The 15,905-nt window shown below is 49.8% G+C and overlaps 1 protein-coding gene across 5 annotated transcripts in view; it reads left to right on the plus strand.

The window, feature by feature from the left end:
• PNCK (pregnancy up-regulated nonubiquitous CaM kinase) overlaps window positions 1-15,905 on the plus strand; it is a 48,957-nt gene that overhangs the window by 18,216 nt on the left and 14,836 nt on the right. For 3 of the 5 annotated variants that reach the window (XR_006416035.1, XR_006416036.1, XR_006416037.1), the window contains exons 7-11: window positions 263-338; window positions 466-578; window positions 3,092-3,170; window positions 4,151-4,238; window positions 5,409-5,527. Coding sequence is in view for 2 of the 5 variants with exons in the window: in XM_044443633.1 (XP_044299568.1) it covers window positions 263-338; window positions 466-578; window positions 3,092-3,170; window positions 4,151-4,238; window positions 5,409-5,519 (467 nt within the window). In the remaining 3 variants the exon portion in view is untranslated. Of the gene's footprint in view, window positions 1-262; window positions 339-465; window positions 579-3,091; window positions 3,171-4,150; window positions 4,239-5,408; window positions 5,528-7,503; window positions 9,300-15,905 lie in introns of those variants that run through there. The other 2 variants (XM_044443633.1, XM_044443635.1) reach the window with 1 other exon arrangement.

Here is a 15,905-nt window from a genome sequence, read left to right on the forward strand (position 1 = left end):
TGCTCTGTGTGTGTTCAGAGGTTTTTCTCTTTGTACAAAAGAAGGCCTTAGTCACAGAGGGGAGGGCTAGCCTTCAGTGGGCGTGGTTAAGAGGAGGGAAGGCAATTCACTTGCCAGCAGGTGACATGGTGGGAGAGGACAAGGCGAAAAAATATGGGTGTGGGTGTGGGGAGGCAAGTGGGATCAGGAAAGGGGGTCTGATGGTTTGATGGAGGCCTGCAGTGCAGCGCTGCGCTTTCCTCTCACTCTTGGTCTTCTGCAGCCCCTGAGATCCTGGAGCAGAAGCCGTATGGAAAAGCTGTGGACTCCTGGGCGCTTGGCGTCATCTCCTATATCTTGTGTGTATCTCTCCCCTCCTTCCTTGAGCAACCTCCTGCATGGTGGCACTTGGAGCCACCTCTAGCAGGCACTCCAGACATCTCGGCATGCGTGCGCGAGATCTGACGCCTTTGCTCTGCCTGGCAGGCTGTGTGGTTACCCGCCCTTCTACGATGAGAACGACTCGGAACTGTTCAACCAGATCCTGAGAGCAGAGTATGAGTTCGATTCCCCTTACTGGGATGACATCTCCGAGTCAGGTGAGTGGCCTCCTGAGCCAGCATGGTGGCATCAAAGCAGAGACTGACCTCGCCTCGGCTCCCAGGGCTGAGGCAATCCTTTCCTCTCCCCACACTGGAAAGCCACCCCAAGGACTGAGCAGCGGTGGCAGGCAGGAGTGCCACCTCTCAGCCACTCCCCTCATCCTTCTTGCTCATCCTTTGGCCCTCCCGAGTTGCCAGCTTCAGGATGCCCAGAAGCTGTCAGCCACTGGCCCTTCCTTTGGTGAGGTGCCAGGAGTGGGAAGTTCTCCACAGATGCAAAATGCCTCTTTGGCTAGAGAAGCAGTTTTTTGTTTATTCACAATATTATATCCCACCTTTCTCATAAAACTCTGGTCACACACCATTCCCAGGCACGCTTCCCTCCAAGCACTGACCAGACCTGTTTTGCTTCAGCAAGGTGAGGGCCTCATGTGCCTTTAGTCCATAGTCTGGGACATGTTTTGGGTGTGCTTGCAAGGCTCATCTTCTCTGCCTCCCTTCTTGAGGTGTTGGAAACTATGTGAGCTTCGTCTGTGCATTCAGACCTTTGTGTGCATCATATCCCCTGACTACAGTAGTTCTCTCCCTGTCAGGTACCTTTGATGGCACATAGCAATAGCCAGTCTTGATTCTCTGCTTGTTTGCATAGCAGGCAGTGGCTGAGCAGTGGGAGTTTAGGCGGCAACACTGTCTTCATCACCCTGCACCCCCCAGCCTAATTCCAAATACCCTCTGCAACCCTTCGGTTCAGATCTCTGGCATGAGTGATCTGGCCCTCCCCTGGCAGCCTGCTGCATGGGGAAGAAGGAAGGGGATGTGGGAGAGAGTGAGAGCGAGAGAAGGGATGCAAAAAGTGGAAGAGAAAAAGGAGACCTGTACCCACTATAGGTCTCCCCGGCCCATCACTGGCTTCAGCCACCCCCCCTCCCCCCGCCAACCCTACAGTGGATTGGCCTGAGCCAGGTGGCCCGGAAGCAAATCTACACTAGGGCTGACCTTGCACTTTCTGTCTCCCAGCCTCACTTCCTTTACAGTAGCTGCTTGTGGTGGAGACGGAAGCCTGGGCTGTGGAGGAAGCAGGGCTGAGGGAGTCCTGATGAGGCATGCCCTGGGGGGTGGGGGGAGCACATCCCCCTTAGTGGCTCATGGGGGGGGTTACCTGGGGGCAGAGTGCAACAGCAGCAGGACTTTGAGCACTGGCAGGTGACTCAGTCCATCATTATTTTAAGGTCCTACCGTACTCTGGAACCCGGGGAAGGGGGGTTGTTTTGTGGGAAGCTAAAATGGCAGCTCAGCCCAGCTTGGAGCACTGTGCTGGAATTTTGTTGAAAGGGGGCAGAGTGGCTCCAGCTGTGAACCATATGAGGCTGCTGGAGCGGTTGCCCTGGGAGGCAGTGAGTAGGTGCAAATCATGTCCCTGTTTATTTATTTAGAGACGCATAAAACACCCTTCATCCTGCAGGCGTCTGGGTGGGGTGTATTCCAATATAAAAAGCATGCTATTTGCAAAACAAAAAAGTAGCAAGTAACTCTTTAACCAGCAAACCAAAATGTAGCAAACTATAAAAAAGATACGATGGGAAGAAAATAAGCATTTAAATCTGAAAAAAAAAATCTGGTGCAAAATAAGATGAGTCAGTGAACCAATCAAGTGGTTCTCCAAGTCACTTGCAAAGAACCATATGTTGACCTCCATATACATACATATATCTGTTTTATTATACCATGTATAACCCTCTTTTTGGCCTCTTGTGAGGAACTAAAAGTGGCTTACATAGTCTTTGTAATCCCACAACAACCCTGTGAGGTAGGTTAGATTGAGAATTAGTGACTGGCCCAAAGTCACCCCATGAACTTCATGGCTGAGTGGGGACTAGAACCTGGGTCTCCTGAGTTCTAGTCCAGTGCTCTAACCACTATGCTATACTCATTTTGTATGTGACCTCCACTCTTTCAGTGTGATGGCTTCAAGAATGTTTGCAGGCTGATTCTCCCAGAGATAACTTACATGACTGAATGGCAACAATGGCAACCACCCCAAAACATAGAGAATGAGATGTCAGAGAGAAGGCCTGGTTAGACAATGTCCTCTTAAAATGCTAGTTTTCTGTGTGGAAAGTATATTTTGCTTGGTGAAGTCTTCAGTGCTGCAAGCCCTCCAAACAGCAGTCTCGAAGTTGTACAAATCCAAGCACAAGGGAGAACCAGGGCCCTCTTTCAGCAGATGGCTTTTTGAAACAGCAGCAGCTGCAACATCAGGACTGTGTCACCAAAGACAGAAGGAAAGAGCATCTCACACGGCACAATCCTGCACACATTTAGACAGTTAAAGGGCTTACAACTCCCAGCACACTCCAGCCAGCACCCTTAATCTTCTCCCCACTTCCCCCCAAATCTCCCCTGCCACATTTAACCGCAAAGTGGCAGTTTGGTAAGCAAGGTAGTTGGCATGGCCATGCTGGGAAGAGAAGCGCTTCTGCCTTCTAGATTATGTCTCTGCTTCCACACAGCCAAAGATTTCATCCGGCACCTTCTAGAACGGGACCCTGAGAAACGGTTCACATGCCAACAAGCCCTGCAACATCCCTGGTGAGTCCTGCCTGTTTTTGTGGAGCTCTTGTTGGGAAGGGGAAGCAACACGGGTCAGGCGTCAAGATCCCCCCAGCTGGGATTTCTGTTTGGGAAGGTCATTGCACATGGTGCGGGGAAGAAAAGTTTCTTGCCTCTCTGCTCCTTATGGTAGAGCTATAGAAGAAAGCCACATTAGAGAAAGTACATGTTTTGTTTGTATTTCATGATCCAAAATGTTTACATTTTGAATATAAACTTTCATACTGTATGAGCAATTATGGCAAAGAGTAGATCTGAGTAGAGATGCAGCCATGAGGAGGGGGAGCTTAAAATCCGTTTGTTCTTTCTTATTTCCCCTGCCCCATGGCTTTTTTCCGAATGAGCTAAATATCATTTTGAACCCTGTAGTGGTTGGAACAGAACTGCTGGAGGTGATCTGTATGTATGTATAGTTCTGCCTCTGTAGTTTCTCCACTCAGTGTTTCCTTTCTCTAAACTTTCCTTGCTTCACATGTTGAGGCTCTGTTAGACTTACCTGTGCATAACATGTAGATAATCCATCCTTCCAGAGGAAGGAAAATGCCAGACTGAACTGCCTTTGTTTTCTATGCTTTGATTCTGCATCCCTCTGCTGGATGCTCAAGGCACCATGTGCCAATCTAAAGTTCAATGGCTTATGAAAGTTCAATGGTAGCATTCCTACCAGGAATGCAAGACGTGGCCAGGCAGCCAAGCAGAAGACCCCTTATAACTGACTTGGGATAAAGATCAGTACTCTATCTCCACCCTGCATCTGGTGACCCTGCCTCTCCTTTCACACATTACCTGCATTCTGTGTGAAATGGAGGTGGAACATCAGTGCACGGAAACTTCCGCATGTACATCTGAAGTGCAGAGACTGCACGTTGCACATCAGCTCAGCCAGATAATTCCGTGGCCCCGATACCAAAAGGAAATGCTCTAATGGAAGATTTGGCCCTGCTTCATGTGTGTATCAGGATCTCTGGGGATACTGCTCTGGACAAAGATATTCATGGCTCTGTGTGTGAACAGATTCAGAAGAACTTTGCTCGCAGCCAATGGAAGGTAAGTGGGAAAGTTTAACCTGAGATGGAGAACGTTCTGTTCCTCTTTGCAGTGCTTCATTTTAAAGCAAGTGAAGCTGCAGTTCAGCCTTATGTATTCCTAGGCCTAGATTAGCCTTCCCCAACCTGGAGGTCTTCAGGGGCATTTGGACTGCAACTCCCAGATTTCCCATCCAGCAGGGCCATTTACTGGGAATTTTGGGTGTTGCAGTCCAAATATGTCTGGAAACACAAGGTTAGGGAAGACTGGCCTAGATGGATGGTGAGAGTCATTCTAGGTCTTCCCAGATACACTTCATTTATCATCACAATGCACAGAGAGGGCCTGAAACAAAATGTTGTAAAGCAATATAACCTTTTCCACATGTGTGTTCCAGCCAGGTATGCCTTCCCCTAGGAACACCTGTCTTTCTCTTCTGTTCCAGCTGACACTCAATACTTTATGTCTGAGCCACAGAAAATTTACTGCCTAAGATTTACTTTTAAAATTTGGGGTGGGGTGTGCATTTCCGCAAGTACCGGGGTTTCCTGAGCATGCCAGCACCTCCTTTTTATCTCTTCCCACTGGCCTCCGGTTCTGCTGTCAGTCACCACTTGAGATTGTTATTAAAAGAAGGGCTGCTATTGCAGGGTTGGGCCCAGCTTCAAGGGAGAGGGCTTCCTAGTCAAGTAGATAAAGCTGGCCTTCCAGTAGAAACAACTGTTCTGCTAACTGTGAGACTAGGCAAGGCAGGAAGGAACGAGTGATGGATATTGCTGCCAGCTTTTGTTTAGCTTTGCTTTTGCTGGCTCTGCTTCTGCTCCTTAAATAGGGCAGGGAAAGGCTTAGGAAAAGCACCACCTGCTTCAATCCTGTCACTTCAGCTTCATGCCAAGAAAAGCTTTTGTTTCCCCATTTCCATCTACAGCATCTTCATTCCAACTTTGGGTCTTTTGGTTATTTGCTGGCATGGAGATTCCTGCTCCAGAGCTGTAGCTTTCCTATATCCCATCTAGGTTTGTCAGCGTTTCAGCTGGCCTTGGTAGCTGTGCCTTGAACAGTGCTTCGATGTGCAGATGTTTCTTCGGAGAAAATGCTCACCCCTGCACTGACTTGTTGATTTCTGCCACTCAAGTAGGCCGAGCAGTTCTTTGTACAGCTGGCTGCTTTAACACATACCTGTTCTTGCAGCGAGCAATCAATGCCACATCCTTCTTGCGCCACATCACCAAGCTGGGACCTGGTGCAGAGGGAGAAGAAATTGGAGAGACCACATCTGGAGGACAGCATGGAAAATGGTGACCAGAGAGGTGGGTGTGGTAGAGAACTGTATTGACGGGCAGGGGCTGCTGGGGTCTCAGGTGCCTCTGGAGGGAAGGGTCCTTGAGTGAACACCAGAAGACTTCGTGCAGCCCCTTTGTCTTTTCTAACTCTGTGGAGTTTCCATCATAAGAAAGGGGATGGAAGTATTGGGAAATCACAGGAGAGTTAGAAATATGTGTTGTTCTGAACCCATGTGAAAAAAAACAAACCAGGCCAAGCAGTCGCTCTGTAAAAACCTTGTCTGCAAGCACCCTTAGGCAGTAGCACCGGCACTTGAATTTTTTACTGCCCCATACCTTTAACAGCAGCTGGTTAAGTTAAGCAGATAGAACATTCCCAAGCAGGGAAATAAAGAAAAATGTTTTGCCTCCTTGATTTCTGGCTGCCAAGCTTCTGTTAAAGGCAATGAATCAGAAGCTATGCAGCTGGATTGCCTAGCTGGGAGCCATGTATTCAAGAAAGATTTATCTGTGTTTTGGTTCCACACCCCACTTCCCATCTTCTTGACAACGGCAGATTAAAGACAGACGTTGGGCTCATGTCTAACAGGCTTCCTATATTTATTTTTAAAACTGAGCTAGGAAAATGTCAAATCTAACTTACAGTCCACAATAAATCATTTAGGTTGTCTATAGCTAAGAATGGAGAACCTTTTTCAGCCTGGAGGACAAATTCCATTTGGAAGAAGCTCTTGGGGGCTGCATTCCAGTGGCGGGAGGGCCAAAGACAAAAGGGGAGGAGCCAAAAGTACCAGTCTATTTTAGTTGAAAGTGCTTACTGCCACTAATCAAGCTTTAAAAGAGTTATTTCAGTCTTTTGAAATAGAGGGAAAATGTGAAAAGGCCAGGAAACAACAAAGCATTGGCAGCCACGGAAAAGAGCTTGTGGGCAAGAAAAGGGGCATGGCCTATTGGTGAACCCCAGAGGGCCAGATCTGGCCCCTGGCCTGAAGGTTCCTCACCACTGCTGTTTAGTCAACATGGTTTTTCAGATGCACACAGTTTACCTAGGTGGGTGTGTGCTTGCACGCTTCCATGTCCCTTTGGCCCTAGGCATCCAGTGAATGAATTCCCCCCAACCTAGACTGAGCGAGCCTATGGCTGCTTCCACGAATGCTGAGCCAGGGGACAATTGTGCAGCAGATGCAGCCCCATGTACAACATCAGCTGAAATGCAGGCTGGAGCAATTGCCATGTAGAGGTTTAGGGTGGGTCCTCAGCATAGCTCCTGCGCCAGGTCATCGAGGAAGCACAAGGCTTCCCATGCTGGTTCCTTCAGCTTCCTCTGCTGCACTGTGTGAGTAGCTTTGGCTGGCATAGCCGAAGCCCAAGAGCAGAAAATGAGGCCAAGGGAACGGTGTGGGTTGAAGTGAGAACTGCTGTATGAGAGTCCCTCTTTGGCAGGGGCAGGAGGCAACTTGGAATGGCCCGGAAGCCATTCCTGCTGCCGTGCTGCCAGCAAAAAAGAGAAAAGGACAGTTTGTCAGCCGTCTTCTGAAAAGGAGCTGAATTTGGCCATTTCAGCATCCCATCGTGGTTTGCTGCAGAAAATGGGTAGGGTTTTTGCTGCCACCACCACAAGGTGGGTTGACGTGGGGGGTTTCAGGGCCGTATGCAGCCTGTGGGCCGTGCATCACCTGACCCTCCTGTAAGGCACTGGGCTGTGCAGAGAACTCCAGCTCACCCCCGGGCTGCCACCTGCCCAGTGCACCTGGTGGGCACCGGCACTCCAGCCCTGGCTGCACATGCACAGCATCGCAAGGAAAACAGTGTAGCTGGAACTGAGGCACCGGCAGCCTATAGCAAGTGCAGGACTGGGCAGGGGGAGGGAAACTGGGGAGGCCTGGTGGATCTGATGAGGTTATTCCGGGAGCAGAGCTGCAAAGGTGGGGACACTGTGAAAGGGGGCGGGGCTTGTTTTCACGGCAGCCTCTTGTCTCTAACCTGTTCCTTGCCATCCACAGGTGCCCGGAGATCCTGGGCTGCTGCCCTTTGCATGAGCTACCCTCCTGCATGCGGCTTCACGACCATGACGCTGCACCAGCACTCGTGCCCAAGGGGTGGGGGTGCCCTTCCATTTCCTGTTCCCCTGCCTGGGGATATCTCTGCTCCGAAGGGGCCCAGGAGTTAAGTCAAGTCAACAGCTGTCCAGCTTGCTCTTAACAGGGTCTGCCTTTGCCCTGCCTAGGACCAAAATCCAGCCCCACCCTTGAGACTGGTGAACCTGTCACACTCCCTCTGCGTTACTCACCTCACTTCTGTCCATGTCAGCCGTAAAGGCTAAGAAACTTGCTGGAGGATCCGGGGAGAAATGTTGTAGTGGGAAGGTAGAGGCATCCCTCCCTGTCCCAGTTATATAATAACTGGGACATTTCCAGAGTAGATTTGAGATCATGTTGGGATAATCCCTTGTGGGAAAAGAAATGTTAGCTTCAGAGCTGGTAGAGTGGGTGGACGCCAGAGGAACAAGAGAACTGTGTGGGGATAGTGGAATCTGGAATACTACAGAGCAGCCGTCAGCAGAGCTGAGGGACCTTGACGAGTACCAACTCTGAGACAGCCAGTGACAGCTGAGTTAGGATCAAAATGCAGTAGGCTGCATATTTGCAGGGGGTTTGGGTTCCTGAAGGGGCACGGCTTGGCTTTGCCAGACTCCTCACAGGTGAAGACAACTGCAACCATGCAAGAGTGACGAGAGTGGTTTGGTAGCACTGTTGCTGCCAGCTGGGAGGAGAAAAAAGGGTTTTTTCCAGTACCATTCTATTTGAAATGTCAGCGATGGTAAGCACTCATTAGCTGCTCAGCGACTGCCCCCAATCCCGGAGCAGTTTGCCACCATTTTAAAAATACATGTGAAGTGCTTGTTTTGTACGGGTGTGTTGAAGGAAGACTATAGCTAAGCATAGGCAGATATGCACTACTTTTAAAAATAGCAACAACGGTGACACCACGGTAAAGGCTGCTTTGCCAATAAGGCGTGGGGCAAGCAAAGAGTGTGGGCTAACCCATCTTCTTGACAGGGAAGCAACTGTTCAATCCAGCATTTGACTTGTAAATATATTGCATGGGTTGGGGAGCTTCGGCCATACTGCTTTTGGGGACTATGTCTGTCATTACCTCTGGATTGTTTTGGGTGTTTTAAACTGCTACACTGAGTTAGATACAGCCTTGTTGGAACTGTAGGGGAATGAAAGAATCAGTGGGATCTTGCCAGAAGATGACATGGCTTGGATGGGTTAGGTCAGCCTTCCCAACCAGGTGCCTCCAGAGGTGGGCTGGAAGTCCCCTAATTCCCAGCCTGGGTGGCCAATGGGAATTGGTGTCCAATGTCTCTGGAGGGCACCTGATTGGGGAAAGCTGGGTTGGGTGCTCTGCTTGAGTTAATGTTGGAACTATCATTACTGCACACCTCTCCCTGGAGTAGAAATGAACCAGCCCACATAGGACAGTTCCACCATCCAGCCAAAAGGAGTTTTTCTTCTCGGAAGTGGAGCCCAGGGATGCCCCATAAAGGGATGGGCTAGCCTCTGTATTCCGGCCCCCTTTCAAAAAGCCCGTTGATGGAGAAGGCGAGTGGTTTTCCCCGGTATTTCGCACCCTCCACCCCGCCCCTTTTTTCTCTCTTGTTGGACTGAACATTTGCTTTGCTGTGTTGCTCGGAGCTGGAGATTTTCTTGTGGTTCTTGTGGGGACTGATGGGGGTTGTTTCCTTGTTGCTTCCCCTTCCCGACATGTGTCAATAAACAAGTGGAAATAGCGACTCCGTGTGGGAATGGCTGTCATTGTTTGCAGGGAAGGCTATGATGGTCTTTTCTTCTCCTGCCTTCAGCTTATAAGGCAACCTCAGCCCATAGGTCAAATCCAACCTGCCTGGTAGTCTCCTCCATCACTTGTGGTGGGCACAGGACTTCCCCTGACCCCACCCCTTTCTCTTGACTCCGGAACCTTTTACTTCCTGGTTCCTGTGGTGTTTCTTCATTCTCAAAGCTTGGATTGCCTTTCCAAAGGCTTCCTTCCCAGAAGTAAAAATGCTACAGTATGCTAGTATTTTGCCGCAACACTTTGTCTTCAGCCCTGCTCTCTACTGCAATGTGTTCTTAGAGAGCTTCTCTGAAATGGGATTCAGTCTGTGGTTTGCAAAGGCTTAACACTCCTGATATTTACAAGATCCAGGCAGAGCATTAGATTTGAAAAGAACAGGCTTCCGAAGCCCTCAAGAGCTCCTTTGGGCAACTCTGAGCAAATGTAATGGAAAAACAGCAGATTTTTCCAAGGATTTACCACCGTGGAATAGACATTCAAATGGGCACTAGTTCATGGTCAGTCAGACTCACAGCCTGAAGTTCTACTAATGCTGTTTTCCTTGCTGTCCTACATCCACCAGTCCCTTGAAAGCTACTTGGCTCTCATGAGCAGGAGGGAATGCTCAAGAGTAATCATGCCAACTGCCCAGGTCATTTCCCCATTCCAGAATCACAGAATAGTAGAGTTGGAAGGGGCCAAGAAGACCTAGATTCAACCCCTTGCTGGTGCAGAACTCCACATTACATCATCCAGGTGTAATCCAGGGCTTCAACAGAATCACTTGCCAAGGTGACTTGAAAATCCCCCAGAGCTATCAAAAGACTATTCAGATCCCTTAAACCCCTGGGTGGATCGTCTTAAGTGTTCTCCTGCCTCATGGAGGCTTCAAGCCTCAGTATGTCTAAACCTCACTGGGTTACAGTCTCTTCATGCAGGAGATTTCTGATAGAAAGTTTGTCATCCATAGTTCACCATCATCCCACCCAAAATGAGAAATTAGATCCAGATGTGCCCTGCTGAATGAATGGAGTCACATATGAATTGGGATATAGAACCACTTTTTTCATGGAGGCCATGAAGTTCCAAGCCACTCCTGACAAGGCCACCTTGGCAGGTATTGTACAGTCCCCCAAAACAACAAACCAGGTGGACACTTGCAGAACCTTGAAGACTCTCTTTGGTCCACTGTTGAGCAGGGAGGCCAATGTTATGCAACCAAATCCTTATTCTGAATACCTGTTTTCAGGTATGCATACCCAGCACCCCCCCCCCCCTGCTAAAATCACAACAGACCAATGCTACTCTGCCCCCCAGGTCTTGCCTGGTGTAGGATGGAGAGCCCGGCTGGGCAAAGCTGGGAGAGATGCTCACTTCCAGGCTCATCCAGCTGGATCCAGCTGGGGTCAAGCCCTGGAAGGCTGCTGCATTGCCACCCACAGACCTGGCATTACGCCACAGTATCGTCATCCTGGGGCACTGTAAGCAAGGCACTTGAGTGCTCTGAAGTGGGACACAGTACAGGAGTGGCCAGCACCCAGTTACATCACCGGCCCCATGGTGACCCAACTGCCTCCTCGCTCTGTAGTTGCAAGGACTGCTCTTTGTTCCTCTTCACTTCCCTCCCTTTCAGAAACCCACCTCTCCTGCCAGCAGACAATAATTGCAGTGCTGATGTGAACACACACAGAGAGGAAGGCCAATGTGAAAAACAGCAATCATTTCTGGTCTCCTATCTCCAACAAACAGGATGGACCTCCCTTCCTTCAAAGTGGCTCCCCACACACGGTGTGGTGCCTGGCCCATTCTCTCATTTGCCAGCTCTGAGAGGCAAGTCCGTGTTATGATCTCCTCTGAGGCAGAGTGGGGGCGAAGGCTCCATGCTTTCACCCCAAAGTGAGATTTGCAAGGGAGATTTCTCTCAGCTCCTTGCCTTGGGCATCCTTTGCATCGTCTAGCAATCAGTTGAGGAACAGACCAGTTTGAGGAATGGCTAACGCTTCCTTGCAAATTACCAGTGGTGAGCAAGCATGCCTTACACCAGACGCTTCCTTCTACATCCATCCCCAGGAGGAGGAAGGTGTAAACTGGTCATCCAGAATGATTCACCAGGGTGATTTTGTGCATGTTTACTCAGACTTCGTTTTCTTCCTAAGTCCCACTCACTTCAATGGAGCCGATTCCCTAAGGCAGCCTTCCTCAACTTGGATATACAACTCCCATCTTCCCAGGCAGTCTCTCACTGGGTGCCCTCCAGATGTGTCAGCCTACAGCCATTGGCCCTGCTGTCTGGGGTTGATGGGAGTTGCAGTCTGACACATCTGGAGGGCACTAAGTTTAGGAAAGCTGTCCTTCCTCAGCCTGCAGCCTCAGCATAAGCCACAGGCAATGCACTCCCTCACTTTGGGGAATCTGAAACCCCAATTACTTAGCCAGGAGTGTCACTTGGGGCCAAACTCCAAAGGACATTAAACCCAGCACCATGGCTACTATTTCCCGAAGTGAAAACAGTATCCAGTGGGAAGCCTAATCAATATTTGGAGTATGTTTAACCTTTTCCAGCTTTGGGGTGGTCCTGATGATAATTGCCTCCCTAAGTGGAGGGTGGCGTATCAGTGGAAACTTCTCTTTTGTTCCAAGTGGTTGGAGACAGGAATGGGGAAGGGGGGAACTTACACCTCTATCAAATCACCTGGGAGAAAATTAACCACCCAGTTCTTTGATAAACACTATGTTCTCACTTTCCCATGCTCCACAGCAGTTGAAGTGACTTGTGAAAGAGTTCCATGTAGGTTGGTGCAACGGTAGCATCCTTTATCAAATTACTCTGAAACCAAGTTAAAGGTTGCTGTTTGCTTCAGTTTTCTGCTTCGGGTGCAGCCAGTTAGTTTGGGTTGCTTTCAGACTGAGGATGAAAAGCCAAAGTATACACACCTGACTGCTCTGTGGGCAGAAATTTGGAGCCATTTTTCTCTCCCTCCCTCTAAGCAAACTCTCTTATAGTTAGTACCAACCTCATTCCACCCCTGCCTGCCATACCTCTGCTCAAAGATGAAGTAACTGAAATATCAAGGTATGCTTTCCATTGGCATGGCAGATTTTATGGAGAACAAGCTGATAACGACCAAACCAGACATTATAAGAGATGCTCAGAAGTTGGGCCACACTTCAGCAGAGCTGTCTCTCCAGGACAGTTTCCTCCAACCTGTTCTCCTCCGGATGTGTTGGACTACAACTCCTAGCAACCTCAGCCAGCACGGCCATAGACTCAGCAGAGGCCTTTGGCCTAGTGTTCAAATGAAGAGGTAAACTTATCCCTTGGATGTACCACCTGAGATGCCGATGGGGGGACAGTCCTCCTTGAGTCCTCCTGCACAATAAAAATAAAATTACGAATGCCTCATGTCAAAAACTAGCATGGCCTGCAAAAAGCTGCTTTGGTGCCCTTCCTGTGGCCCTATTTTTAATACACAGGGGCTGTCATTATTTTTTTTTTTAATGTATGCAGGAGCAATCAATCCTTGCAGCCCTCATCTGCAGTGTGACGTAGAATGGGCCTGCGTGGCTCTGCTCCAGACTTCTGCGCGGAGAGGGCCGGTCGCTGGTGCAAAACGCGAAGCGGAAGAGAGGCATTTGCAAGCGGAATGAGCATCCCAGCAGACGTGGGTGCTTCCGTTCGCGATCCAGGTGGCCTTAAGCAGCTACATGTGGGGAAGCGGAGGGGAGGAGAAGCCGCTCTGCTTGGAGTGGTGGCCCCGTAAACTCTGTTGATGCTGGCTGATTGCTGAAGCCGTCGCTCTCCTGTTCCGTATGTGTCCTTCGCTTTGCTTGTTCTTTTGTTTTCCCCCTGCGGCTGCCAAGTGGCCAGCTGGAGGGTCTCTCTGTACCTTTGCAGTGCCTTCCGTCCCCATCTGTTCTCCTCCTCCACCTGCTGTGCGGTGCACCTGGCATCTTGCACGCTGCAGCAGCGTAGGGACGGATGGGAAATGAGGAGAACCGGCACGGAGCAGGCAGGGGGAAGCAGCCACGGCTGCCCTGTCATTCAGCACATCAGTAAGTTTAAAGGCACACAGCAAAAATCAGCTGGGTCGTGCTTGGCAGCCCTCCATCTAACTTTGCTTTGGATGCTAAATAAATTCTTGTTTTAGCCCTGTGGTGCTGGTGGCATGAATGAGTCTTTAACAGCGGCCAGAGGAACAGAAATTAAGCAGGTGAAGTGTCTACCACCATCACATTATCTTTTTGCCAGGAAAAGCTGAAGTCATTAAGTGGGTGCCTTTTGAAGACACTGCTGTTGGGCAAAGCCAGTAAAAAGAAGAGTTGACAACCTTCGTGCTTGACTTTTTAAGAACCTGAAAGCTAGGCAGGTTTCTGTAAGTCCAATGCCTGTAGCAGGATGGGAGCTTTAGCCCAATACATCCGGAGAGCACCAGGTTAAGGAAGACTTTGAAAGGAACAGGAGTGGTGCCCCTTTTGGCATGGGGACCGTCTTACTTGGCCTTCACCAACTTGGTGCCCTTCTGATGTCTTGGACTGCACACCCCAACATTCCTGACCATTGCCATGTTGGCTGGGGACGATGGAAGTTGGAGTCTGAAAGCAGCAGAAGGCATCCGATTTGGGAAGCTTGCACTGATGTGATCTTAATTTATTTAGTCAGAACCAGCTCTGGAGTATAAGATACCACTCTTCCCCGTCCTGCTTGAGCAGCTACACTTGTCTCGATCCCCTCTTCCACAGAATGCCTACTGTCTCCTGGTGGCTGGTTGCCAAGTCTAGGATCTGTTTGCCTGCTTGTATTTTTATGCAGAAGGCGACAAATTCCGCCCATGTTGTGGCAGGCCCACGGTGGGGAAATCGCACAGGACAGAATCCTCCTCACCCACTCCCCATCTCTAGCAGGCTATTCCATGTAGGATGCCCTTTGCCGGGACCGAAGGCTAGGAAGAGATGGTGGCTTCGTTTGCCTGCGCACTCCCCGTTTCCCAGTAGATGGCAGGCGCGTCCCGCTTCAGAGGCGGCTTGGCGCGCTGTTGGCATCCCCGCCTACTCGGTGGGTGTTCGGAGGTTGCTGCCGCCAGCGCCGGGGAGGGTTATGCAACCGCCGAGGATGACGAATCCCTCCGGGCTGAATCACACCTCCCCAAACACCTCATCGCGGCCTCCGAGAAGCCTTTTCCTCCGCGGCCACGTGCGCAGCCGAGCTGGGTAGGCTCGCCCTGGGTGTGCTGGAGGGGGACCGCTTGACCCCGGAATCTACTGGGGATGCTCAGAAGGAGATGCTGCAGCCCGGGGTGTGTGAGTGGAAACTGGGGAGCGAGTGTGTGAGAGGGAGGCAGGATGAAGTGAGGGGAGAACGGAGGACAGAGGAGAAAGACTTGTAGCAGGCATCTTGCCAAGGCCCTCTCTACGCCTTCCAGAGTCCTGTGTGCTGTGAGGGAGAGTTGCACTTGGTGGCCATCATAAAGAGAGCTCGTGTGGTATTGTGGTTGGCGCCTTGGATGCAGAGATCCGGTTCTGGTTCCCGTGTAGCCATGAAGCTCAGTGGGTGACTCTCAGCCTAACTTAGCACAAGGGATCCCTGTAAGGACAACATGGAGAGGAGGAGGAGGAGGGTCATAGAAGCTGCCTTGGGCTCCTCACAAGAGCAGGGAAAGGCAGAGTGTAAAAGTAGCACTAAATAAAAATAAAATGGGTATGTGCCCTCTGTTTGAAAGGCGGACAAAGAGGGCCGTCTTTCTTTAAAAGATGTCTTGAAGGGCTGCCTAGTCCAAGTCTGATTTAAAGATAACGAACAGGAAGAATGGTTGCCCACCAAGAATGAGCACCTGAGCAAACACCTGAGCAGGCAGGTACACCGATCAGCACTAGAGTGCAATGTATTGCATTTCTATGGAAATTGTAATTATGTGAAATTTGCATCTATATACTGATCTTAGCTTTTGTCCTCTTTTGGGCAATGCATTTTGTCCTTTTTTGGGATTCAGAGCTAGCTACCCTAATAGGGTTGCCAACTGACCAGAAAAACTTTCATTTGGAGTTCCTGCTGACCTTCCTTGTCTGACAAGCTGCAGCTGCCAAAATTCCTTCCTACATGTAACTTGAAGTTACCTATCTGCCTTTGAAACCTATCTGCCACATAGCATCTGCAGGTCAGGTCAACCTGCTATGAAAGTAACTTTCATTAAGAGCTCACTCCACATTCAGATTCCTGATGAAAACCTTTCAAACTTAGCTCTCCACATCACTTCATGTACCTTACAAAGTAGTCAAGGAAACCTCAAGCCACAGTAAAAATTGCTGAGCTGCATGACTCTGTTGCTTTCCATTTGAGGGCTTTCTTCTTTGTGTGATTTCTGAAGTATCACAGATCCAGATTGTGTCTGTTGGTGGTTACAAGCATAGAAAAGATCTGTAATCCAACAAGCCTTGCATAATTGTCCAGCAGTACTTCCCCATTTCCCCATATTCTATCCCCCACACCCTAATTCTGCCAGAGCTGAGAGAAGTCATGTTGTAAGAAGGGGATGCAACACTTCCTTTTCTCTCAAAGGAGGAAGCCAGG

Source organism: Varanus komodoensis, unplaced genomic scaffold (genome assembly GCF_004798865.1).
Source record: "Varanus komodoensis strain SLA01 unplaced genomic scaffold, ASM479886v1 scaffold42, whole genome shotgun sequence".
In the NCBI taxonomy this organism is placed as follows: domain Eukaryota; kingdom Metazoa; phylum Chordata; class Lepidosauria; order Squamata; family Varanidae; genus Varanus; species Varanus komodoensis.